The sequence below is a fragment of the Erithacus rubecula genome, assembly GCF_903797595.1.
Source record: "Erithacus rubecula genome assembly, chromosome: 2".
NCBI classification, from domain to species: Eukaryota; Metazoa; Chordata; class Aves; order Passeriformes; family Muscicapidae; genus Erithacus; species Erithacus rubecula.
Window position 1 is genome coordinate 55,542,212 of NC_136685.1, and position 26,380 is coordinate 55,568,591.

At 39.3% G+C, this 26,380-nt stretch overlaps 1 protein-coding gene across 3 annotated transcripts in view; it reads left to right on the forward strand.

Moving 5' to 3' along the window:
* The window catches only part of PLEKHG1 (pleckstrin homology and RhoGEF domain containing G1), a 122,364-nt gene that overhangs the window by 88,413 nt on the left and 7,571 nt on the right, over positions 1-26,380 (forward strand). For 2 of the 3 annotated variants that reach the window (XM_079299277.1, XM_079299276.1), the window contains exons 5-16: positions 5,819-5,919; positions 10,511-10,580; positions 16,772-16,818; positions 17,313-17,463; positions 18,432-18,563; positions 20,875-21,057; positions 21,146-21,241; positions 21,356-21,442; positions 23,315-23,348; positions 23,803-23,898; positions 25,095-25,133; positions 25,596-25,618. In XM_079299277.1, the coding sequence (XP_079155403.1) occupies positions 5,819-5,919; positions 10,511-10,580; positions 16,772-16,818; positions 17,313-17,463; positions 18,432-18,563; positions 20,875-21,057; positions 21,146-21,241; positions 21,356-21,442; positions 23,315-23,348; positions 23,803-23,898; positions 25,095-25,133; positions 25,596-25,618 (1,059 nt within the window). The remainder of the gene's footprint in view (positions 1-5,818; positions 5,920-10,510; positions 10,581-16,771; positions 16,819-17,312; positions 17,464-18,431; positions 18,564-20,874; positions 21,058-21,145; positions 21,242-21,355; positions 21,443-23,314; positions 23,349-23,802; positions 23,899-25,094; positions 25,134-25,595; positions 25,619-26,380) is intronic. The other variant, XM_079299278.1, reaches the window with a different exon arrangement.

Below are 26,380 nucleotides of genomic sequence, written 5' to 3' on the forward strand. Positions count from 1 at the left end.
CTTCCAGGCCTTAGTAACTGCAAATGGAACATGTTTTAGCATGTACAATATAGGTGAGGAAGTTGATTATCGAAAATCTGTCCCTCAGGAATAGCTACATAGAAAAAGATGTTGTGGGTTTTCTTTTTTTAAATCCACTTCTCTAGGTAAAACTTAAGTTAATACTGTGAACTTATTTACAAACCCCTAACTGTGTGGAGAGAGATCTCTGTCATGATCGCCTCACTCTGCAGTGCTAAACAGTGGAAATAAAGCTTGCATTTGCTTCTCTATTTTTAGTCTTTCCTCATTCCATGTTCTCACGAGTGCTCCCACCATCAATCTTTGCCCTTTCTGCAGGCAGTCAGTCAGCAGAGTATCATCTCACTGTGTCACGCTTTATTGCCGCTACCCGCGGGCTGCGTGTGAGCCAGCTGCACGTGTAGATTGGCACTCATGGGGAAGCTGGAAGCACAGGTGAGCTGGGATGGATCCTCCACCATCCACCCAGCCTGGTGCTGGTCAGGTGGCCTCCTGCCAGCTTAGAGACTGCTCTTCTGCAGGGATATTGGAGAGGAGACAAATCAATCACAGACTGCATCTAGTGCCAGACTCTGTGAAGCAGACGGGGTGCTTTGGCTGCTCCTGTTCGGAGGGTGGCTGGCTGGCAGTGCTGGGAGGTCTTCTCCATGTGCTTTGCCTTGATGGCAGAGTTAGTGCTGTCCAAGCACATCCTTGGACTTGTGGTTGTGTCCTCTGAAACCCACCTGCAAGGCCTGACACACCCCTTTCCCACAAGGGCAGAGCTTTGCTGCTGCTGACCAGTGGCAGTCTAACATGCACGGCACCAAGGGATATAAAGCAAATGGAAAGGGTGAGGAGGAAGCACTGGGAGCACAGGAACTTTCTGCTCACACTGCTGAAGGAAGCAGAAAGACCCTGGCTTAGGCTGTTGGTCAGTGGCAGGGTTGTGCTGTGCCTTAGTGAGCATAGCCCCAGGTAGGGGCTGTTCTTTCAAACCTGTCCATGCTTTGGTCTCTGTGAGATTTTTCCAGCTTCAGATATGTGTATAAAAACCTCCACAGGAAAATACCTGGAAAAGCGGAGACATGCTCACAGAATTTTTTTTTTTTAAATTTAGGCTTCTGAGTTTGCATGCAGTGAATCTGTAAGGTGGGACAGTGCAAGCATTTTTAGGTTTCAATCCCTTGGACTCATACAGCCAAAGGAACCAGAGCAAGATAGCAAAGTATGCTTAGTATACAAATGCACATTGCCTCTGCAGAGCAGTACTTTAAATAATTGAAAAGGGTTGCAGTGAGCTGCCCTGTCCAAAATTCATCATCCTTGGCCACCTGTTGTGTGGATAGCATGCTATTATTTGAACCACAAGGCATTCAGAGTATGCTGCTATACATGCTGGATAAATTAATAAATAAAATAAATAATGGGGAAAAAAGACTAGGGGGAAAAAAACAGGAGAAAGGTGACTGGGTACATATTATAGTTACCTATATAATTAGCAGAATGAGCACTGGGAAGCATTTTATAGTGTCTGTTCTAGTGTACATGTGTTGCCCAACTTTCTTAGTTTGCAAGTGTGTGGCTAGTTTGGACAGCATGGCTCTAACTACCAATAGGATCAGCAGGCTACCAATAGGATCCATTTTGTGGCATATTTTCCTTCTGGCCTGCAGTATTTTCCTCCAAGTGGTGCAGAAGTAGTGCTTAGGTGGCTAAGACAGCTGAACCATTTCAGTGGTTCCTCTTCTGCACAGCTATCTGATTTTGGCAAAGCACATCTTAGTTGGGTAGAGGGGAGTTGGGAAAAATTCTGGCCATGTGTATGGGCTAGTATTTAGGAGTAAAAACTGCTTTACTAGTAGCACAGATCTAGGGAGTATCAGAAAATTGAGGGTCTGAGTGATGCTATGGCACTGCCTGGGTTGTGTCCTGCTTGATTAAATATTACCTATCCCTCCTCTTACATAGGATATATGAACTTGTATAGTATACATGTTTCTTGCAGAGCAGGATAGAAATTGATTCTCATTTTACAAGGCAGTGTGGCTTTTACCCGTTTTTTTAAGAATTACTATGTGAATATTAGCATTAATATTATCCCTTTTAATGTGTAATTTTAACATTACCACAGTTATGGCTGACTTATACTATGGTCTAAACAACAATAGATGAAGTTTTTAAGGTTAAGTGTTTGGATGTGTTCAAAGGAAAACTGTGGGGGCTAGATGAAAATGTCCCACTAATTTGCATCAGGTTTCTAAAATTTGGTCGTGGAAAACATTAATCAATATGTGAAAATAGTTCTGTGCTTTTCTTTACAGTTTTCTCTAATTTCTGATCCATATAATTATTTTTTAGCTTCTAAGGTTTATGTTTTCATTATTTTATTCCTCTAGCTATCTTTTTTTTCTTATTTTTTTTGCAATTGTGGGGGAGGAGATAGTAGTTAGAATATGCAGCTCCTAGCAGACATTCTTTTGGATGGATTTGGCATGATGAAAGACAAATGGAGAGAATGTCAAACCCAGCAAGAAAGGCAGGACAGTCTGGCAAGACTCTCCTAATTTTTGGAGAGTTTCAAGGAAAAGGGAGGAGAAAATTGTGCAATACCAGGGAGCAAACCATGGTCTGTAAATCAGTCTAAGGAGATGGACATTTGTGAGGGTTTTTTTTTCTCCTATAAAGTAAGCTAAATGTTTATGCCATAGCTGCAGAGAAGCAATAAAAGGCAAAGGTTATAAACAAATCATTTGGTGCTGACAGAGGGTTCATAGATGCTGACAAGAAACAAATAGAGTGAATAAGGCCAGTACTCTGTTCTGATACATTTCATTGATTTCTGCACCATGTCATTGTGTTTGCAGCCTGCCCTCTTATCTCGTAGCTCCAAACCTTTCATTATGGCTCCAGATGATAACAGCTGTTGATACATGGCAGTGACTACCATGGGGGTAAAGTATCATTTGCTAAGAAATAATTAGGAAAATCCCCACGTCTGGGTAGCTTTGATCTGCCTGTGGTGTTGTCCTTGCAGGAGACGTTATATGGAGATACTGCATCTGTTTCCTGGATGGGTTCATGACGCCTTCATGGAGCACACGTGCACTGTAAAGTGGTGTAATCAGCCAGTCCCACTGGCTGAGTCAGTGCCAGCAGTGTGATGCTGTGTGGGGCCTGCTCTGCATGACACCAAGGTGTTAAGACTGTCCAGGTCCACTTGTTTCACAAAGCTTTTTGCTACAGATATCTGCTTACACCAGTAACAGCAACATAAACATGTCTGTAGTCTCAGTAATATTGACAAAGACAGAAAGCAAAACCAGGAAAGCAGTCCCCAAACTATGTCATTTCCAAGCAGTATGAGGTGAGGTATAAGGTAGCTCTGAATCCCAAGCATTTTGAGCAAATAACCATCTTGCCTTACCCCAGGTAAGCACAAATCCATCCAGTTGTTTCTGGTTTGTTTCTGGTCTGAGGCTGGATGAAGAAGGGGGCCTGGAGACAGTTTGAAGGAACTTGTAACCAGAGGGAGCACAGACTGTGGGTGGGTGGTGTGTATAGGCTGATGCTGGCATATCTTACAGGAGTGCAGGAAAACTGCCAAAGCACCTGCAGGCTGCTGCTTGGCAGCAGCATTAGAAAGGTACCTGGTTCCCTTTTTCTTACTAATAATTGGTAAAAGACTGGAAGAGTATGAGTATGTGCGGGAAAATCAGGATAGGAGGACAGAAGGAGCAGAAACTAGGTCATGCATGTAACACTGTCTACAGTACTGGAAAAATAACTGTGGACTGTTTGTTATTTTGAAGAAACCCAAGCTCCAGGTATGCTGAGATGAATGAATTGGAAAGGAACTCCTCTTTATTCATTAAATGTGCTGTATGGAGTTACTTATTGTAAGATTTCCATTCCTCTGCAGCCCAACCTTGTCATATCAGCTCAGGGTGCTGCAGTGTCCCTGCAGTGCTGAAAATGTTTTCAGACGATCACAATTACACTGTAGCTTTTCTGTTCTTTGCTTTTGATGAAGATGTGTCTGTGGTCAGAAAAGATTATTTATTTAATACTGTTACGGGAGCAGACCTGAATGTATTATCTACTTCTGCCTTTGACCCAGTGTACTGCTTGCTGCAGTCCTGTCTGCCTCACCATCCTGAACCTTTTTACTCTTGTGCAGCTTCTGAGATCAATAAAAAGCTGAAGTTCAGGGAGCCTGTGGTTGTGATTCCAAGGACTAACTGCACAAATATATTTCACAGTCAGGTGTGGGCTCTGAGGCTGCTGCCAGCCAGGAGGGAAGGTAGAGTGAGGTTGGATGCTGTCACAGGAGAGGTGAGGTGGCTCTCCAGGGACTTGCCTGCCTATTGCCACTCGTTGCTCTTCTTTAAGACACTGAGGTTATCTTGGAATAGACTTACTTGTTTCCCCTGGGAAAAAATACTGAGTTTTGAGGATTATGAGGGCTACCTTTATGATGACAGTTGTGAATTATTGATGGAGGGAGAGGGTAAGAAATTCTGCTGATACCTAGACATGAATCTTGGTTACGCCTCTGACTTTGCTGACTTCAGTTGAACAGGAGGATATGGGCATAGAGGCTTAAATGCTGTAATTCTTAAACTTCCTTATGAAAACATCTACAAACCAGAGGTCAGATCCTTGGTTGATTCAAACCCTTTGTCATCACAGAGTTTACACAGAGAATAACTCTTGGCCAGTGTATGTGTTCTATACTACCTTTTTGTATATGGCTCTGGAACAGTTATATCTTTGAAGTTTTCATGGTCTTGTTGGCATTTTGCAGGGTTCCTTTCTTGCAGCACCCTGGAATGCTGTGTTGCTTTTGGGAGGTTGCCATACCACAGTGCCTAGCCACAGGCTAAGGGATTTTATTTCTTTTTATTTCACATTGTTTCAGCTGTTTTCACTTTTATTTCCATACTCCAGCAGAATTTCTTCATGAATGTGGCAGCATATCAGGTTTCTTGTTTCATGAGCTGTAGTAAGTTAAATAGCCCACTGCATTTGTTTGCCCTTATGTGAGAATTTTAATACTGTAGCAGCAACAGAAGAAAAGGTGACACTGAGCTCTTATTGAAGTGAGAGGTGGGAAAGTTGTTCTACCAGAAGACTGAACTGATCTGAGCTGTCCCTAGCTATAATGTTCGTATTCAAATAAAGTCCCTGGATGAGAGTCTATCAGTCTTGTAAGTGCAAAAAGAAATTTTTTTCTGGAGTATATAGCAATGTAATTTGTAAAATGTAACTCTATGTGTGGTAAATTGCATGGACATAGATACATTGAGATCTGTCTTCTACATACTCTGCATTCTTTATTAAAAATGATTTTTTTAAAAAGTAATTTATTCAGTGGTTGCTTTTCTGAGCCTCTGTTGCTTGTGTGCTTTCTGTTCTGAATTATATAGCTTTTCTGTTACCAAGACTGCATTAAATTACATCCTTCATCTCTTCTACATTTTGTCTTTGAGCCAGCTAAATAATCAATTAGACTGTCACTATGAATGAAATTTGAAAACATTTGTTTATCAGTAGCAAGAGAAACATTGACTGTCCCAACTAAAAGGTATAACTTAGCTTTCAGTCTTTTGTTATTTTCTTGGTTTCAGGGAACAGATAAGTACTGTTACCGTTCATAATAGAGTGACTGTTCGCAGAGGGGCTGCTGAAGGCTTTATTGTAATAATAAGGTGAAACTGATATTCAGAGACTCATCTTGTGCAATAAAACATAGCTCTGTTTACTGATCTAGGAAAGGAGGAAATGTCTGAAGACCTCCCTCTCATTTCTCTTGTAGGATTACCTCGACTGTATCACTGATCAGACCAAGCTCTCCCTGGGAACAGAGGAGCGATCAGCCCTGTTTGGAAACATACGGGATATCTACCATTTCAACAGGTAAATTCATTTTCAACCAAAGGAAAGCATGTCAATAGCCTGTGTTAATGAGAGGGAGCAAACCAGCCAAATTCACTTTTAGCACTTTAAAACAGCCACGATCTATAAATTGAGAAATTATCTAATTTTAATTCTAAGCAAAGTTGGTTTGCTGACACCAGATTTTTTAGGTGTTTATTTGATGCATCAAAAGTTGCCTCCATGTACTCTTTTTTGCTTTTATGCTGGGTTTTTACATGAATGTAAGCCTAACCTGCTCTGTGCTTTAACTGAACTTAATGCAAGACCACTGTAAAAGAAGTTGTTGCCTTAATGAAGAGATATTTTATTCCTACTATATTGGCTCCTGTTGTGTACCTACATACATCTTCCAGATCTGGCTTTTATTGCCAGTGTTTTATGCTACTAGGTACTCCCTGGATTAATTTCTTAAAACTGTATTCAAGTACCTTTTCTTCACTGACGTTTTTTATGCAGTGTCTTTCCAGCCTTCTCTGAAACTCTGCAAATGGAATTCTAGTGTACACTGGGAGCTTGAAGTAAAATGTCTTGCTTGCATAGCTAGTGCCACATTGTGTGGGATTTCAGTATCTGCAGTTTGAGGAGCATGCTACTGCTGCTTTTCTCTGAATCCTCTGTAGCTATAAAAATTATTAACTTAGTTAGCATTTAAGGAAAACCTGACTGTTCAATTGATGCGGGAAATATATTGACATGAAGTTCCACATTTTTTATATACCAATACTCCTGTAAAAGCTCTCTTATAGCTTTGCTATAGTTGACAAAACATCTCCCAAACTACTGTGTTCTTTGGAGAGCAACAGATAATTTAATTGAATCAAAAGAGGCTTCTGAAGTGGAGCACTTGTGTCAAAGATCATCTTCAACATTTTGCCATCATCATGGGAAGTTACTTTTAAGGGCTTCAACTGCTGGAATTGCTGTTTAGTGTCAAAGGAAAGAGTGAGAATGGATCTATTCAGAATTTATGGACAAAGATGAAATCTTAAGTCTTTTCCTGAAGCTTAAAATAGCTACTGCAGGGTAATGGAAATATGCTTAACTAGAAAGCTGCTGTGTCCTGCTTCAGCCACAGCAACTGACTTTACTGAATGTCTAACAGCTGGAAAATACATAGTGGGAGCATGCTAAAACAGGCTCATGGACTGTTTTAGAGCCATAAGACAATGATTATGAGCTTACAGATTCCCAGTGGTCCCAGAATGGAAAAACACAGTCCTGGCCATTATATTTTCTACTCCTTCAAAAGCTGGAAAAATGACAGACTTGATAGCTAGGATGCATTTATGCCAGCTTCATTGCAAATATTGCCTACTAAAAATACCTTCAAGTATGATCGTTGTTACACAGAATTACTGAGCTGTGCAAAAAAAAAAAAAATTAAAAAAAGCAATTTTGGGCAATATTAGAGATAGATCTGTTAGAATGGGTAAAACTTACTAGAAACTTGTCCAAAGCATCTAGTAAATTACTAATGGAATTCAGGCCTTCTGATATAAAGTTCTGCTTGGAAATTGTGAGTTCTTAAAACTGAACACTCACTGTAGATCCCAATATAGCTTCAAGGATTAAGTTTACTCCTGTGTGATATTTGGCATGTAGCTTCTGGGTCCTAAACATACTCTAGAGCCTTTTTATTTATTCTTAGCTTCAGAAAAAGGTCCACTTGCCAGTTCTGTATTAGTCGTTTCAGATGGTTTTTGTGAGTATGATTTTATAGATTTAGATTTACCTTGTTTTTCTCAAATTTGAATTTGACTGTTAATGAATAATCAAAGGTTTCAGTCTTGGTTTTTTTTCAGACTTGCAGATCTGAGAAATTTCATTTCAGTGAATGGGAATTTCACTCAGCTAAACTACCTAGGATTTTCAAGTGGTGTGTTGAATGGCAAGAATGGTGCTTATCATGGTAACTGCTAGTCCATGATTGTGATCTCCTTTTGAAGTACTATTTCTTTCTGAGCTTTGTGGTGATAAAGTCTGGCTTCTTCTGAGGAGAAGCCATTATAAAACCTCACCAAAAAAATCAAAGCATCCTAAAAGGCATTGTAATAAGACTTCCATTCATTTGACTTGAAAAGATAATGAATGCGGGTATGCAAAATTTTGTCTTTATACATCCCTCTCTGATCCCAAAGGAGTTATAGCTCCTGATGATGTTTGTACAGATTCAGGTTTTCCCAGCCCATAGTAACCCAAGCTATATAGCTCAGTATGTGGTATTAACTGGCCCTGGCTCCTGTGCCAAGCTTCAGTCTGAATCTTGTTAGTGATTCAGCTGGAAGAGCACGGAGATCCTCCAACAGTGCTCGCTCCTGCTCCCTGCCTGCCTGCCTGGCACGAGCCAATTGCAGAGGCCAAAAACTGTGACCAGCAGAAAACCTCTGGATATTCAGGTGGACAGAACCAGCACTTTTCTCTATTGCTCTTTCTGCCTCCTGCCAGGTACTTAAATGTAGCTTATAATAATAGCCCTACTCTTTCACATCAGCTCGGTGTTATAGGGATTTAAGATCTTCAGGATTCCTGAGCATGACAGTGTTGCTGTTTTTACAGTGGCAGACTGCTCTTACCAATCCTGTTCTTACCATCCAGATGAGACAGAAGAGAGTGCAGTATAGGTAACAAACTCTTTTCAAAACAGCCCTTACACTATGGGCTTGTGCTGAAGACACAAACCACTAGTCTATTTAACATATACACATGGAGTCAGTTGCATAAATATATAAAATCTTTAAGTGTTCCTTTTCTGTATCATGAAGGAGAAATGGTGTGGTTTTACTGGAGATCAGTAGGAATAAAATGACAGTCCAGGTGCTACATAGTTTAAGCCATCAGGAGAGTGTCTGACTGCCAGACAGCAGGAATCCCCTGAGCCTGTTTGGCATGTTTGATTTTGTTTCCAAAACTCATGTGTGGGGCCCAGTCAGTCAGTATAACTAATGGCTATGGTCACCACTGCTACAGTTTGCTTCTTTTGCTGATGTAAATGAGCTCCATGAGTGTGGGGTATCAAGCAAGGGTCATATTTTTATTCCCACTTGGGAATAAATGGAGAATGATTAGATGAAAATAATGGTTGAAATAGATGAAGGGAGAGATTGAGGTGTAGAGGTTAAATTGTCACTGTACAAAGTGACTTAGTGACTGCTGAACCTAAGGTCTTTGCCTGTCTTTGTGACTTGTGACTTTGCCTGACTTGTGACTGCATGTTGATTTCTCCCTTTCCTTCCTCCAGTAATCAGAGAAGCAAAGAACAAGTCAGGAAATTCTTCTGGTTTACTGGGTTTTTTTTGTACAAGCAGAGGGAAATTGTGTCTGCTTGCAGGGGAAAAGAGTAGTTCCCTAGATACAGGCATAGAACTCTTAAGCAAAACTTGTACAGGGAACCAGCTGTGAATTGGGAGAAAAGTAGTCCTAAATGGAAAATCATCTGTGGGAGTCTGTGTGTAGAGGGAGAGGGTGGGGGAGAAGAGGGTGAGGAGGAGAAGAAGAAAACTCTTTTAGAGAACATTTAGAGCACAATTTGGCAGAAAATGCAGTTTCTTCTCTCATTTTTCTGAGTTGTCTTTCTGTAAGACTGAAAACTCTTTCGATCAGGGAGATACCTTTGAGGTTTTCTTCTTCTACTTGAGCTCTTTTCTTTCACTGAATTTGCTTGCAAGAACAGAATTTAATTTAACACTCAACAGGCTCCCTTACTGCTTTGCTCCTGTTCAAATGAATTTATTTTCTCTTTGGCATATAAAATTATAAAATCCTCTCGTTGTTTTTATGCATGTAGAATATATATGTGTACGTACTTCCTTACAGAAAACTTCTTCTAGGCTAGCTATTTTATCTTCAATGAAGAAACACACTAAAAGTAGACTAATTTTCCTGAGTGAGCTTCCTAACATTCTTCATGTGTGAGAAATGTGTCCCCACTTCTCACCACTATTTTTCAGAGCAGTTCATCATCTCCCTTGGTCAAGTAAAGCTTGTAGAACACATAAAGTCTTTATAGGACAATGCACATGTTTCAGTAGCTTTTAAATTTTCTTAGTTTTATATCATGTTGGTTGATACACAACTGTCTGACTGTATCACTATGATTATTGTTAAAAAGCTGTCAGTCACAGAGTCATGCAATAGTTTGGGTTGGAAGATACCTGTAAGGTCATCTAGTCCAGCCTCCTTGCAATGAGCAGAGACTTCTTCAATTAGATCAGGTTCCTCAGAGCCCCATCCAGCCTGGCCTTGAATGTCTCTAGGGATGGGACATCTACCTGAAGGAAGGGGCTCAGCTTTGCTTAGCAGAACAGCCAATCCATGGTCATCCTGATGACTTGAATTTTGAAAGAGTGGTAAATACAATTTCCTTGTAGTTCTCCTCTGCCTGCAAATAAACCCAGCAGCTGGGGGGTGGGGGGGAAAGGGGCATCAAAGGTGTTTTTGTTCCCTTTGTAGGGCTCCCTGCATCATTAAGTGCTGCCATGAATAGCACAGCAATGTCTAGTTCTGAATATAGAGGTGTATCTATTCCAAGGTGTGCCATAATTGCCTTACCTTGTCCTTTTCTTTGTTTTAGTGAACTTCTGCAAGATTTGGAAAACTGTGAAAATGATCCTGTGGCAATAGCAGATTGTTTTGTTTCCAAGGTAAGTCTGCAGCACCAGTGGCAGAGTGCCATGTGTTTAAAAGTAATGGTGTCTCTGCGGTGTTTCTGGAGGAAAAGGGTTCATATAAGTTGTTTAAAGTTGAATAATCTCTTCATAGGTGTGTTTGGCATTTTGTATTTAAAAAAACCCAAACCAAAAAACAAACAAAAAAAAAAAAAACCAAAAAAAAAAAACCAAAATGAAGAAACAAGCACCAAAATAAAAAAACTCCAAAGAAACCAAAAAGCCAAAGCCTGTAATGTTTTATACTTTTTCTGAACTCAGCATTGCCAGCACCAAGCACTCAATGTAATAAGTCTAACACATGGATTTAGGATTAACTGGACCACCCTCTCATTAATTCAGTAATTTGTTTGGCTCTGTTGTGACATAAGGGATTTTATAGTAAATTAGAGTGATGATACCAGCTAAGTGCTGCTGTTTCACCAGATCTCTTGCTTCAGCTAAGTTTGAGAAAGCTGTAATTTATCTAATAATTGATCAATTTGTAATCACTGAGAGACCCTAGAGTTGGCACCACTACTACAAAAGTAGGATGCATTTCTGCCCCATTGCAGTGGAGTTTATAGCATGTTGTTAATTGCTGGCCTGGATACAGATAGCCTGGAATGAATTGAATTGAAGGAGAGAGGGAATGGGATAAGGGCAAGTGCAAAGTCCTGCTTCTGGAACAGAATAACCCCATGTGCCTGCTGAGTCTAGCTGACTAGAGAAGAACTTAACAAAAAGGATCTGGGGTCCTGTGGGCAAGAACTTGTGAGTAAGTCAGCAGAGTGCCTGTGCAGTGAAGACCAACTGGGAGGCCTTCAGGGTATTTACAGATAATAGAGTTTGGAGCTGGTAGATATTTCTGCTTTATTGCTTGCTTATAGCTGGGACTGCTGGGACTACTCCTACTGGGATGCAAAACAGAGATGGTGCAACTGATAATAAGAAGTCCAGGAAAAAATAGTGTTCTCATTCAAATTGGCCAACTGAAAGGGCTTGTCTGGTAGACTTTCTGGCCATTACTTCCAAAACCCATCTGCATATCGTTGCTTGTGCCTTTTGTTCCCTTGTCAAATGCTTTTAGCATTTGTATTATTGGCAGGCAACTGCCTGATGGCTCTGAAATTGCTAGAGATTGCAGTACTAACATGCATTTTTTTAGCTTCATCCAGACAAGTGCAAACACTTAAAAGCAAAATCAAACAATACCAAAATACCCCACAGTTCTGGTTTTGGCCATGAGGATTTCATTACAGCAACTGCTGACTGTCTTAACAAACTCCAGTTGTCCATTCTTGGTTGCTTGTGTCTTCCCAGCACTGAGAAGTGGAAATAAAACTGCCTTTTTTGGCAGCATGTGCTCCTTCAAGTCTTACGGGACTTTGGCCATTTATTGTTTCATTGCTCCGAGTGTGTTAGATCTTCACTGTGAGTTGAGCACGGGGATATTATCATGCTGAAGTCATAGCTCACAGCCTTAGCTAATGGATGTAGCTGTGCTGGAGCTTCTTGAATGCTTCCAGTGGAACTGTGCTTAGCTTACACGAGCTCTGGACCCAGTGCCATTTTTTTCACCCAACTGTGAATATTGTAGGTGTTGCAAATCTCTCAAGGTGTAACCAAGTTTTCACTGTAGTTACTGTGTTTGCTTTTTGCACTCTTAAGAAGCTCAGTAACTGCATAAAGTATAAGTTGTTTCTCTCTTAGGATTAATGTGAAATCACACCAAGTTGGTTTGTATGTATAACAGAACAGTTATGGTTAAAGTAACTCTGGAGCTTATTGTATAAAGTGTTTTATATCTGTGAAAAAGTGGGGAGCTTGATTTTTGATGTTTTGGATCATTCTCTTTGAACTTTGTTATTTGGTTTTGCTCAATAAAATTTCTTGTATAGCATATTATACTTCTCTCACACAATCATACATGACTGTTTCCTGTGTATAACTTTCATGCTTCAGTAGTAAAAAGCCTTGTAACTTCTAAGGGAAAGGATTATCAAAACACACTTCAGTGTACTTTGAACAAAAACACATCACTGTGGATTTGAATCTTCATCTTAACATTTTTTGTGCTGTAAATAGCCCCTAAAATGGCAGCTTTGATTTATTAACAGACTTTGGCAATGTTTTTAGTCTAAACTAACCAGTAACACAAAACTCATTAACCAATAAAATAACGATGCAAAGCTGCAACTTTATGGAAATGTAAATATTTAATGGCAACTTACAACATTGTATTGAATCTGTCTGCTTCACATATTTTTAGTACATTAATAACTCACAGGCAGATATACACAAATGCAGAAAAGCACACTTAGTTTAAAACCTGCTATCCCATCATGAATTGCAGTCTTTCTTCCTTAAGATGCAGATGGTGTGGATGGGTATTTGTTTAACAGTGTGGGCTGGCTGCTGCATGGAAATAACCTGCCTCTGAGGGTAGTGTTGTACTAGTTCAAGTTATACCAGTTCTGTCCTCTCTTTTTGTCTAGAAGAACTGTATTAATACTGTTGTGTAAAAGTTCTTGAAGACATTTTGCTGCTAACTAATTGGAGACTGATAAAAAGGTTCCAGTGCAAGCTTAGCTGTGGCTTAATTATTCACACAGAAGACAGTTTATAAGGTTTTTCTGCCAGTTCAGTGTTTTATTTTCATAGTAATGATGCCAGTGTTAATTAGAAGATTGACTTCAGTATTCTACATGTTTACATTTAAGTGAATTGTTTTAAAGGAGAGCTGAGTTCTGGCACATCTCTCTTCTCACTCAGCACCCCAGAAATTCAGAACATATGTTTTCTGAAAGGCACACTAACAGCTTAACCAAGGGCAAAGGGAGAATTACTTTAATCTAGCATCTCATTAGTGAAGAAGAGATCCAGGCAATTGGCCTCAGTTTGCACACTGACTCCACTCATTTTCTCAGTCTCCTTTTTCTTTTAAAGTGCCTTTTATGGCTATAAAAATGCATGGTGCACTCAGAGTCGAGGGAAGATCTGGAATGTACGTGGAAGAGATGTGCAGAGAATTGATTCCAGTGCGAGGGACCAGTATAAATATAGCTGAGGTCTGCTCACTCTTGGCTTTACTCTTGAGAGGGACTTGCAATCAGTGCGGACAAACTCTCAGCTTCAGTCTCAGGTTTTGCAGCTTTGGGCCCCCAGATTTAAACTGATCTCTGGAGCAATTCCAGTCTCTGTGCAGAGATCAGTTTTAATCTGGTCTGAAGACAGCTGATGTGAACAAAGCTGTTTGCAAGCTGAGTAAGTTTAAGAATGTCTGAAGAAACACTGATGAGCATAGCTGGTGTTTTCCTTATATTGTGAAAGTATTTGGTGAAATAATAAGTCTCTCTTAGTTCGTGTTTTTCTTTGGCTCCTGCTCTGAGCAGTGCAGTTTTGTCAGGATGAGGAAGAACTTCTCTTGGAAGTGGCTCTCTTGGCCACTTTCCCAACATGTTCACATAAATCCGGCCAGTGCCTGGGCAAGGTGTGTGATGTTGATTCACAAGAGATCTGCGAGTTTGAGTGCGTATTAACAATCTCATCCTGGAGGCAAAACACATGTCCTTGACTTTCTCCTGGCACTATGCTCGCATTGCTCAGTAGAAGTAAATGCTCTCTGGTGGCTCTGTGTGGTGAAATGAGCTGTGGCTCACTGGAGCGAGTAGGCAGCTGAGTGCAGTACGGAATGTGGTGTTACATCTGTTCAGAAAGCAGGGATGATAGTGAAACCATGCTTAAGGTTTAGATGTATCAAGGGCATAAGATTTTTTTTTTTTTAAATACAAATTTGTTGCATTTAATAGCTAGACAAAAATTCTTTTAAAACCAAAAAGCCCATTAAAAGTAGTTCTGACCTTGTGTAAAAAAACCCTAAACCAAAAACCAAACTAAAGAGTGAGAGTGTGAAAAGGCTCCTGGGGATTTCAGACATGCTTTTGATGTTGAGGGGAATGTGCACACAGCCTGCTCTGTAACCCTGAAGTGTTTGGCCTTGTTTGTTTTACAGACAGTACTTTCATTGGTTAAAATTTCACAACAGATACTCTTTTCCTTTTTGTTTGAAAAGCAGAATAATCACATGATATAAGCAGAATAAAAACATTAAAAAAAATTGGCTCAAAATGTTCTTCACTCTGCTTATGAAGTAGTTCTAATTGTATTATTCTGTTGTCATAGCTATGGGAATATATTAAAATTTATACCAAAATCCCCTAAATGCAAACTTTGAATTAATATATGCATATATAAAATAAATTACATTTTTTTTACCATACTGAATTTCACCTTAGTGTTCTCTCTTAAGCACCCTGGCTTATTATGAGTACTTGCTAGTTTGGTAGTGATTGCCAAAGAAAATTACATAGTGTAATATCTGCAGCTCTCTGAGGTTTGTTAATTCTTCATTTTGAGTGAAGAGGGTTTGGAGCTGTGGCTGGGGTTCCAAGCATGGACATGAACTGACTGTGACACAGGCTCACTTCTGTTTGTGGATGGGGGACATAGGAAAATTAACACTGCCACAAAAAATAGCTGAGATGACAAGGCTAGTTCAAGTGTGAAAAACCAAGCTAAATTATTTAACTGTATTTGTATCAAGAATACTTTTAGTTGGGTTGTTGGTTTCTAAGAGAAGTGCAGTTTAATAAGCTTACAGCCCACCAGTGAGTAAATGGGGATCACACTCCCCTGGGGAAGCATTTATTAGAAGTTTGCTTGAGTTATTTTTTTCAGAACAGTGAATACTGAAATCCAGTAAGACATCCTGAAATGAATTGCAATGACTTGTACTCCTGCAGAGTAACATCTTACTTTCTACGGGGTCCTTATGGATCACTGCTCAGTGGAGAGATGAATGGCACAACCTGCTTTACCCCCGGGAGAGGGGGACGGGACCAGTGCTGCTGGAATTGGCAAAGGCACTGCCTGAGGTGACTCTTTCTGATGAATGGCTGAACCAAGAACAGCCAAACCCCAACAGTGAGAAACAAAAGCCACAGCCTGTGTCAGCCCTCTCCCCAGGGGTGGTGCTCCTTGGAGCACTGTGCCTTCTGTGAATGCAGATGTTTGGTCTTGCCATTCACCAGCAATGACCCCCGGGAGACAGCCCCTCCTGGAGCACAGCTATTGTGCTGCAGAATGCCAGAGCCCCTTCTGAAGATGCTTTGAGTGGAAACTGGGGTCTTATTCACTGCTGGAGGATTGTGTTTTATCTGTCTAGGGCTTATGAAAGAAAAAGTGATTGATATTGGGGAACACTTAGCCATTCTGCAGTGCTTTCTTAGCCTTTAGGACTCCAGTAAGCTACAGAAATTGTTTTTGTTCAGAATAGAAGTTCATAGGCAGATGTGGACTTTGAGCACATAGGAATCTGTTTTTGCATAGAATTAAATTATGATTATTAAGAAAAAAATATTATGCCTGGGAAGAAAGAAATGAAACTCAGACTTGCTCTGAGAAGCTTATCAGCATTAAGTTTGAGTAATTCCAGTGTGACAAGCAAGTGTGGAAACCCACCCAGATCTAGTTACAACTTGTTGGGGTAATAGCTGTCTGCTTTCACATAATTTACTTCTTTAAAAAAAATGGCTTTTGTGGCTTCTAATTTCACGCTTAGACTGTGCTCACATGTGAAAGTATTTATAATTTCTTGAAAATGGCACACCAAACTTAACCTGCAGAACTTACTTCTCACAGTAACATGGTGTGATTGTTGGGGTTGTCCTGTGCAGGACCAGGAGCTGGTTGTGGGTCCCTTCCAACTCAGGATATTCTGTGATTCTATGATATAGGTGTGCTTCAGCACATAAAAAATTAGATAAGTGCAGCCAGTTGTTAGAAGGATGTATGTGTAGTGATGATGTTTTGATCAGGTTTTTGGTTTTTTTGAGATGCATAGATTTTCATAGAGTATCTTGGATGCTTTGTTGCAAAGTCAAGTATTTTATCTCTGTGTGGGTTTTCTTGGTTTTTCTTTCAAATAAAGGAAAAAATCTCCTCCCCAAAAAGATGAAATTAATTCTGGATGTGTTAGGACTATCACAGTAATATCACAGTGATCATAGAGGATTCATTGATCAGGAGCTGAAGGAGGTTTTGCCTTGACATCATGTTTATGTTCCTCACCTTAGCTGCTAGTTTGACAAAATCTCAATATATGCAAACTTTTCTTCCCTGTGCAGAGTGAAGATTTCCACATATATACGCAGTACTGCACCAACTACCCAAGGTAGGAATTATGGGTTCCTTTCCTTCCTTTGTGCCTTGGCCAGTTTGTGTAATGCAAGTTACACTCTGTGGGAAAAAAAAAAAAAAACAAAAACAAAAAAGTGAGCTTCTTCCCTTCCTAAATTGGAGGGAATTTACCTTTAATGTAAAAAAGAAAGAAAATATAATGTTTTTTCAAAAATGCTTATCTGAAGTGTTGTTTCATCTATTCTTGTGGTTCATTGCTTTACCCTTCTTTAGAAAAGGACAGTCTTATTCTTCAATGCTGCTTATATAATTCCCAGTAAGAGAGATTGATTGCATGTCCAGGGAGAACATAGCTGAATGCATAAGATAAAAAAAAAAAAAAAAAGAAGAAGCCAAACCAAACAACAGAAACAGCAGTTATTGGAATGGGAACCTGCTGCTCCTTTTTACAAGCTGAAAAGGAAGCAATTCTTTACCTACAGACTTATGGGGACAGTGTGTCTTAAAGCTGTGTATTGATGTTTCCAGGTCTGTGGCTGTGCTGACAGAGTGCATGAGGAACAAGGCCCTGGCCAAGTTCTTCAGAGAGCGGCAAGAAGCCCTGCAGCATTCTCTGCCCCTGGGCTCTTACCTCCTGAAACCTGTCCAACGCATCCTCAAGTACCACCTGCTTTTGCACGTAAGAAATGCACTAGTTTTAGGGCTGTGGAGTTCCTGCCTCTGGCACACGGCTTGGTGGCTGGAAAAGTTCTGGTTTTCCTTAAATGCTCTTCTTTTTGTGGGTGTTTGATTTCACCATGTGGAGGCTTTCTGTCTTTGTCACCTCACACCATATGCATCTATTTGGAGTGGGGAATTTATGGTAATTATTTTAGACACATAACATCAGTCTCTGCATCCAAATAATTAGCACTTTTTTTTTTTAAACTCGTCTGTAATTCTGAAGTTGTTTGGAAAATTCTTGTCATGAATTAAACATTTTGTATACCAAATCTATTGTTCCAATGAAGAACAGTGTTTTTCCACATTTTGCAATTGCTGGGGGTGGTTGAAAGAAGGACCAATACATATAAACACCCTGACTGCTAAGAATTTGTGGAGAGGAATGATGGAGGAGGTGGGAACTCTTTCCACATTCAGTGAATTGAGTTAAGCAAGTTTCAGAAATTCATGCTTTCTTGTTAACATTTTCCACATATGTTTCTATTAGAGAATCATGTTCTAGTGAAGTGTAAAGACACTGATCCTTGTTTTAAATGCCTGGTGCTTTTCTGCGCTCCAACTGTAAAGCATGCCTAGTGTAATTCCATCAGGGTTTTCTAAGTGTGTAGAAATGTTCCTGTCTTTTAGGAAAGCCATTAATGCTGTCTGAAAAATCTTCCTGTCAGTGTGCTGCCTCTCTTTCTGTGCCTGTCTGCTCACACTGGCTGCTTCAGAGTGTACTTGCTGCTCAGCTGACCCAAAGACTTGACTTTGTAGTCATCTTGTTTAATCAAATTGGTAACAAGATGCATCAGTAACACGGGCAGGAACGTTGCCTTCGAGTGATTGCACAGACAGAACAGTACAGATAAAAACACAGTATTGCATTCCACTGAAAAAGTTCACTCAGGAATAAGGGGACTGGTTTTTTTTCCTTTGTCTTAGGAAATAGAAAACCACCTTGACAAGGACACTGAGGGCTATGATGTGGTGCTGGATGCCATAGATACCATGCAGAGAGTGGCATGGCATATAAATGACATGAAGAGGAAACACGAACACGCCATCAGGCTCCAGGTGAGTTCCCAGAGAGAACCTGGTTTTGTCAATATATACGCAATTAACATTTTTTAGTTTATCTTTTCTTTTAATCTTTGTCAGTCATAATTTAGACTCCTGTTGAGCATGCCTGTGGCTGTTTGATCTTGGAAACCACGGTCATAACTGCTGCAGGAAAATCTCAGACATCTCTAACCTACAAGCAGCATCCTGTAAAGCATTTATTTTGCAGTAATATGGAACTTAAGATAACTCTTCTTTCTTCCTTTCCCTCAATTGTACAGCACTGCTGTACAACCCTAGGGCATGGCTTTGTTCAGAAATCCTGTGGTTTCCGATTTCTTCCCTTTGTGCTGATTAATTTTGTTTTGAGGCATTTCTTTTGCTGATTCTTGTTTAAGTACTTTCCTCTTGGGTTTTAGAAAACTCATTATCAGTTGGTTTTTTGAAAAGCATAAACCTAGAAACATGATACTCAGAAAAACTCTAACTTCGCTTCAAATGAAGATTTTTTTGGGGGGAGAAGAAGCAAAAGCTACTCCCTGAGTAATTTTAGCATTAAGAGCAAGCTCTTTTGTTGAATTTTTACTTTCATTCTGTTTCCAGGTTCCCAGTGAATCACACTTCTATTGATTACATTTTCAATATTTATATTACTTTAACAAAAGTGGAGGGATTTTTTTAGTTTATAAAAAGGAGTAATAAGCTTATCCCATTCCAGAAATGCATATCATGTAATTCTTTGCCCATTTTTTTTAACATACATTAAATTTATTTACCTTTTTTTGAGGTTTTCTTCTTTTTTCTGGTTTGGTTTTCTTTTTTTTTTTTTGGTTATCTTTTTTGGTTTTTTTTTTTAATGATTGTTTATTTTTTGTGTTACTGTTGTTTATGTGTAAGGAAGATTTGACAATGTCTTGCCTGCAGCAGGGTAACCTTTGCCACACATTGCTGGAAATGCATGCTAATGACTTTTAACAACAGTCTGCTATAAATCTCAGTAATTATATTCGGCAATAAATAGGGATTAAATGCTTTTGGAAAAAGAAAAAGCTTTTTTTATTATGACCTCAGCTGGCAAATGTATGGGGTTGTGGAAAATGTTTATGTTCATAGTTCCTCTTTAAAAAAATAAAACCTGTTTCTGCAGCCATAGGGATAGAGCCTTCTGTGGGCTCTGACACTGTGATGTGGTGTGAAAGTACTGCAACAGCAGTTCTTGCACAGCATGTCCCTCAAGAGTGATGAACTTGGTCCCTGTGCTGTATCCTGACTTATTGACAAGTTCCTGGAGACAACTGATACAATGGAACTTTTTTTTTTTTTTTTAAACAACTGTCTGTACAATCCAAAGTGGGCTGTTGTGGGTTTTTATTCCTGTGGATGCTTTAGCCTGCATTGGTGCTTCAAATGGACTGGGTTGCTTTCTAGCTGAAAGCTCTATGTAAGTGTAATGTCCTAGAGTGGCCAACCTGGGATGAGGCAATCTGTCCCTGCTTTGCTGATGCTGCCAGGTTTAAAGTCCTATGGATGTTTCAAAAGAGTTCCCTAGTTAAAAGTTTAGCCTGCTTTTAGAATTTGATGTCCCATGTTTAAGTCCTATGTCATTGCCATTGACAGAAAACAACAAGCAGTTTAAGGAAACAGAATAGCCACAGCTAAGTGGCACAGTCTTGTGAAGATGTTCTTAGATATTTCTCCAACATTGTTTTTTTAAAGTCATAAATAAGGTGGGAAATATCTGAGTTATCTATGCAAATCATTAATATATAAATAAATATTCAGATATTCAGTTGGCTGAATCATTTGTGGTCCCTTAGTGTTGTGGGAATCATCTCTTCAATCCAAACACCTCACAGAAGTGTGAGGGGCCTATAGGACATGGACGTGGAATTATAATTCATTCAGTGGGAGACCACGCAACTTCAGGAGGATACCCAGGTTGAGAGGGAAATGTTAATAGGGTTTGACTGGGAGCATAGAGGAGAGTGTGACAGAGACTGATGACTGAATTACAAAAGATGCTCTGTCTCTGGGGGCAAGGGAAGCAGAGGTTGTGCTCTTTCATTGCAGGCTGCCCCAGAGAGCTCAGGACTCTTTGCTGGGTCCATACAGAGGCAGAAACGAGGACTCAGGGCATGTTTTAGTGTGGGCTTTGCAGCATTGCACATAACCTACCAACCTCAGGAATGGCATCTGGTGACTTTCCACTCTTGGATGTTAAACATTCTGTAGGAGAGTGGGAATGGCCTCAGCAGATCCTTTGGGTCTTTTGTTTCAACAAGATCTCTGAAACTAATTTTGGTGGTTATTCTTTGATCTGTTGCAGGAGATACAGAGTTTGCTCACTAACTGGAAAGGGCCAGACCTCACGAGTTACGGGGAGCTGGTGTTAGAAGGAACGTTCCGCATTCAGCGAGCCAAAAACGAGCGCACGTTGTTCCTCTTCGACAAGATGCTGCTAATTACAAAAAAGAGAGATGAAATGTTTGCATACAAAGCTCACATACTGGTATGTCAGAGAGCAGGTGGTAGTGTGCTGTCTGCAGGTCTCCCTTAAACTCCCCAGTGATTCACATTGTTTCCTCTCTTCCTTGCAGTGTGGAAACCTGATGCTTGTTGAAGTAATACCAAAGGAACCACTTAGCTTTAGTGTCTTCCACTACAAAAATCCTAAGATGCAGCATACTGTCCAGGTACAACAGAAACTTCCCTGCCCACTGGATCACCTGGCTTATGTCCATATGGTGTTTATGACCCTGCACAGTCCAGGAATGCATTTTTCTCATGGTGTCCAATTTTTTTATCAGGCAAAGTCGCAGCAAGACAAGCGCCTTTGGATTCTTCACTTGAAGAGGTTAATTCTAGAAAATCATCCTGCTAAAATTCCTGCCAAGGTAAAAAAAAAAAAAAATGCAAAAACAAAAACTGACCAGTCGACCAAACAAACAAACAGAAAACCCAAACAAAATCACAAGATGCCTCCTTGTATGGGTACTAACTTAAAACAAACTTGTTAGCTGCAAGATGCATTGATATACAGAGAGTTTAGACTCCAGGATGTTAGTTAATGTTTGTTTCCTTATGTCTTTAAAAGCTCCTCAGAATAAATGCAGAAGTTCCACTATAATTATCTGCAGGGCTTGGTATGGAAGTAGAAGAATTTAACTGGGTTAGCAGCATTTGCCTGCCAAGACATAAGTAACAGAGGTGAAATGTCAGAAAGCTTGACTCTAGGAGCACATCTTAGCTGGACACTGCCTGTCTGCAGAGCACTGGGATGCACTATTTGTAGTGCTGTTTATATTTTTAATTTTAATCAGTCTTGGTTGGGTATCATAGCAGTGAAGCTGTTGGCAGCACACACACCCATCCTCAACCCAGCATCCTTAGCTGGGACTGTCCCTTTTTTATGGGATACCTAGCAAGCTTTATGCCAGAAAAAATGAGGCACTGATATCATCATCATAGCTATAGTATCTTGGAATGAGGAAATCTCCTCCTCTTGTTTATGAAATCCAGTCATAGAGCTGCAGGTGGTGCCTCACAGTGTAACATACAGCACCTCTCAAAAGGGTTAACCCTCGTTAGCTCTTGCCTAGACACAGCAGACACTGACTTGAGTGGAAACAGGATTTTTTTCCCACTGAGTTTACTCTTGGTTTTTCAGTTGCCCTGGTTTTTTTCACTCAGATTTATGCTGTAATGGCTAAAAAATGTTACCTGTGACTGACATGCACCATACTGTACTAACATGCATTTTCAACAGTGTAATGAAAAGAGACTGATGGGAGGAAAAAGCCCTAACAGGTCCTATTGCTAATTCTCCTCTTTTTCTTGACAAAGTCTATTGAAGGTATAATGTTTATGCTAGTATCCATACTTAAACTGTAAATACTTGTTGCAGTTTATTAGGTTGTTAAAAAAATTTACAGCATGATCTCAGCCCTTGTATCAATTTCCTTTCTTATTAGATTTTTATTTTATCTGTGGAAAAAAAAATGTGAAACCAAAAATATTTCCTTCTCAGATAAATAATTTCACTAGAAAAAGGAAAAGTCAAATGAAAGAAATCTTTGAGGTCATCTGTATTTTTTATTTTTTTTTTTCTCTTGTTGAACTGGTTGTGAGGCTTGTTGTGAGGCTTTGGTCCACCCAGCTTCTGGAGAATGTAATAGTAGTCCACATGTGACACCTGGTGGAAAATTACCAAACTGCACCTGTACGAGGGCAAGCATCTTAGACAGGATATTTCAGTTTCGATTATTTTTTACTTAGTAGTTTATATGCTTCCTAAAACATCCGGATTTTTTTTTTTTAATTTTTTTTTTTTTTACTATTATAAAAGGGACAAGTTTTAAGCAATCAGGAGAGATGCTCTTTATCCTGCATCAATCTTACTTAAACCAAATCATGATTATTTTTTTTGGCACACACTCTTCCCCACTTTGCACTGCCTGTGCAGAGGTTGGCACACAAGATTTAAGATTCTGGGTGCAGTGAACAACAGGTTTTGTGTGCAGACCTGGAGATAAACTCTGGTGAGTTCCTGCCACCAAAATTTTCCTCCCCATATGCAACATGTCCAATATATAGAGAAAAACAGAAAATACAAATGAGAAAAATAATGCTGCTAACCATATTTATTAGTTCCCAAATTAAATTTGCTGTTATTTGCATATAAGCTCACTGCTATCTGTAATATGCAATACAACTTGCCCTGCTACTAACAGTTTTAACTTCTTCATTTGTTACTTTTTCTCTTCCAGGCCAAGCAGGCAATTCTTGAAATGGATGCCATACGTAAGTTGGTTCTTTTTCATTTTTGTTTTGAAAATTAATAAAATAATTTTCAAAATTTTGGCTGTAGCTGTTGATGTCATCTGAGATGGAAGAATGCTAAACTTACATTCTTTGAATTATGACTGTGCTGGAAAAGGCAGAATTTGATGCAGATACTGCAGAGTTTGTTGGAAAGGCACTAGCTGAGAAACTGGCAAACAAACATGATGGTGGTGGATAAATGTTCTTGGGTTAGCCTCTGGAACCAGGCACAGCTCCATGGGCAAGGCATTCCCATGGCTGCCTGGGTAACAGCTACCCCACAGCAGCATGTCTTGCTTGTGTAGCTTCAGGCTCTCATGATGTGCAGCTGTACTTGATGTAAAAGGATGATGGCACTGCCTCCAAAAAGAGCTGCCAAGGTGTGTGAACTGCCATCCTTGTCACTCTCTTATTCCCTGTGCTTGTTCCACAGATCACCCAGGCTTCCACTACAGCCCTGAGGGAGAAATGAAATCATCATACCAGCCTAAGGAAGGCACTACTCCTCACAGAGTGAGAAGGAAATCAGGTGAATAAAATCATTTACACCCTAGATGACCAAAGGAAAAACAAGCAGAGCTGTTTTAGGGGTGGATTAGGCTGGGCACATGGAATTGTTTTTGATCTGTACTCCAGGTACATTTAACATGGTACACTGTCTCTCCAATGTAGATGAATTATCTTGTTGACCATTTGTTGTTTTTGTAATTTATGTTTTTATCTACTGTTTGCATTAAATTTAAGGAATATACATTTGTAATGGTGGATGTATAAAGAACATTTGGCACTGTGTAATAGATTAAAGTGCATATGCAGGAAAGCCAGTCACATTACTTAAATCTGACATCCCCCGTTACTGCAGTTATTATTGTCTCTGAAGTAGTTCCATCCTGATTATGATAGGCTTATTATTTCAAAACATGATTACTATCTGTACTTGGTGTAATGTTTGTCTTATGGATAATAGAGATTTGAGAGGTGGTTTTGCTGACTTTGGGCTTTTTTGCCCTCCTAACTCAAACATATATCCATAATTACTCTCAAAGTCACTGCCAATGTCTGCAGTTCAGTGACTTCATATTGCAGTCCTTGTGCTCCCCTCTTTGTCTCCTTAAAGACCTTTCCAATTGGGTGTGTAACTTTGTATATTGGGAATTACTTAAGGCTTATGAGAATATTGATGCAATTATTTGACATACAGCAGCATTTGTGTTTGAAAAGCAGACAAGTTCTAATTATGCTTGAGATACACCTTTGTTCCATTGGTGCAACTCTTTCTGTGAAAGGAAGGACACAAAATACTGATTAAAGGGTCTCCTATGTAATCTTTAGCTACTTATACTTTCTAAGCCCATCTAAGACTTTGGTGCCTTATGCATATTTCTAATAGAAAATCTCTAACACTATAGAGCAATAACAGAGGTAACTAGGTATTTGAAAGCAGGAATCTTAGCATGGGATAAAAATTTATGTGTTGCTTGATTAGTGGAGGGCAACTGCTATTGCACTAAGAAACAAATATGTTCTTTAGTAACAGCTGTGGATTTCACACTTCAACAAATTTCCTTTGTGAGGAAATTTTGCAATAAAGAAATTAAAATGTGGCTTCACTGCATGAACTCAGAAGCTAAAATTTTTATAGACATGTTATAAAAAGTTGTCTAGGATGCCCATAGCTTTCACTGGAATGCCACAGTGGGTAAATTATGTTGTTGTCTTTTTCAGAACCCTCATCTAGAGTCCATAAAGTTTTGAAGTCAAATGGTAAGATACTTTGTGTACTGTTTACTGACCTGGTGCTTCTGTACATTGTAGAACAACTGGAGACAGATTCTTTTTTCTTGTAACTGTTCCTAAATACATTAGGGGGGAGAAAGGAATTTTGGGAAAAAAACAAACTCAAAATGTTAATGTTTAGATCTTATATCTGCTTTCCCACACTTGGGGATTGGTCCTGTAAACATCCTAGGAACTGAATACACCAAGTCTTGGTGATTGTGAACAGTTCCTCAAATCACAGCAGTGCTGCAAAATCAGGGCCTCAAGTAAAACTCTGGTAAAGCTCCTACTGTCTCCGTTATATCAGAAATCCTGCATAGTCTGTTTGGTCAATTACTGCTGCATTCAATTAAATTGCCCCTTTGGGGAATTCACAATTGGGGTAGGATTGAAACGGGCATAGATTGACATCAGTTTGATTATTCATTATTGTGTTTCTGTTTTCAGATGTAAGCCCAGATATGCAGAAGGTAAGCTGTTTCTTAAATTCCTTGTTTTAGCCCATTCATATTATTTAAGAGCACAGTATTTACTGGAGAATCTGCATCTTCTTGGTTGTGTTGACCTTAAGAATGAAAACAAACTCATAAATTCTATTTAACATCTCAAATAAGATTACTGGAATGAAAGACGTAGAAATACAGCTTATTGTTTGGGAATATTTAACAAAGAAAAAATCACCAATCCATTTATGGTTGTGGTTTATAATATAGTCCAATCAATTACTAGTGCTATAGGATACTTAAAAATAACACTAGAATCAAGGAAGTGCAGTGTATAAAAATAGTGTTTATTCTTTGAATAATATTATCTTTGCTTTTATTAAATAAGACTGAAAAATTTCACCTTATTCTGAGATGTGTATATATATAATGATATATCACCAAACATAGCACATGCAGCTTAAGCAGATTGTAACAAGCATTTCTAATTTTTACATTTTCTGTAAGAACTTGTATTGAAATTCCCAGTGCAGTTTGAAAGTCTCATTTTGAATTTCAGGTCTTGGGGTTTTATTAAGGATGGAATTTAAAATCTGTGTGTGTTATATACAGACTACATTAGATATTACTTCACTGTCGTGCCACAATACCAAAGCTCAGGATTCAATGTGAATGGGGTCTTTCACATTGCATTATTGCAAAAATGCATGTATTTTTTCAGTTCTGAATATTATATGGAAGAATACTGGTTGTTGTACTTATTTCTTTACAAATCTCATTTCAGTGCAG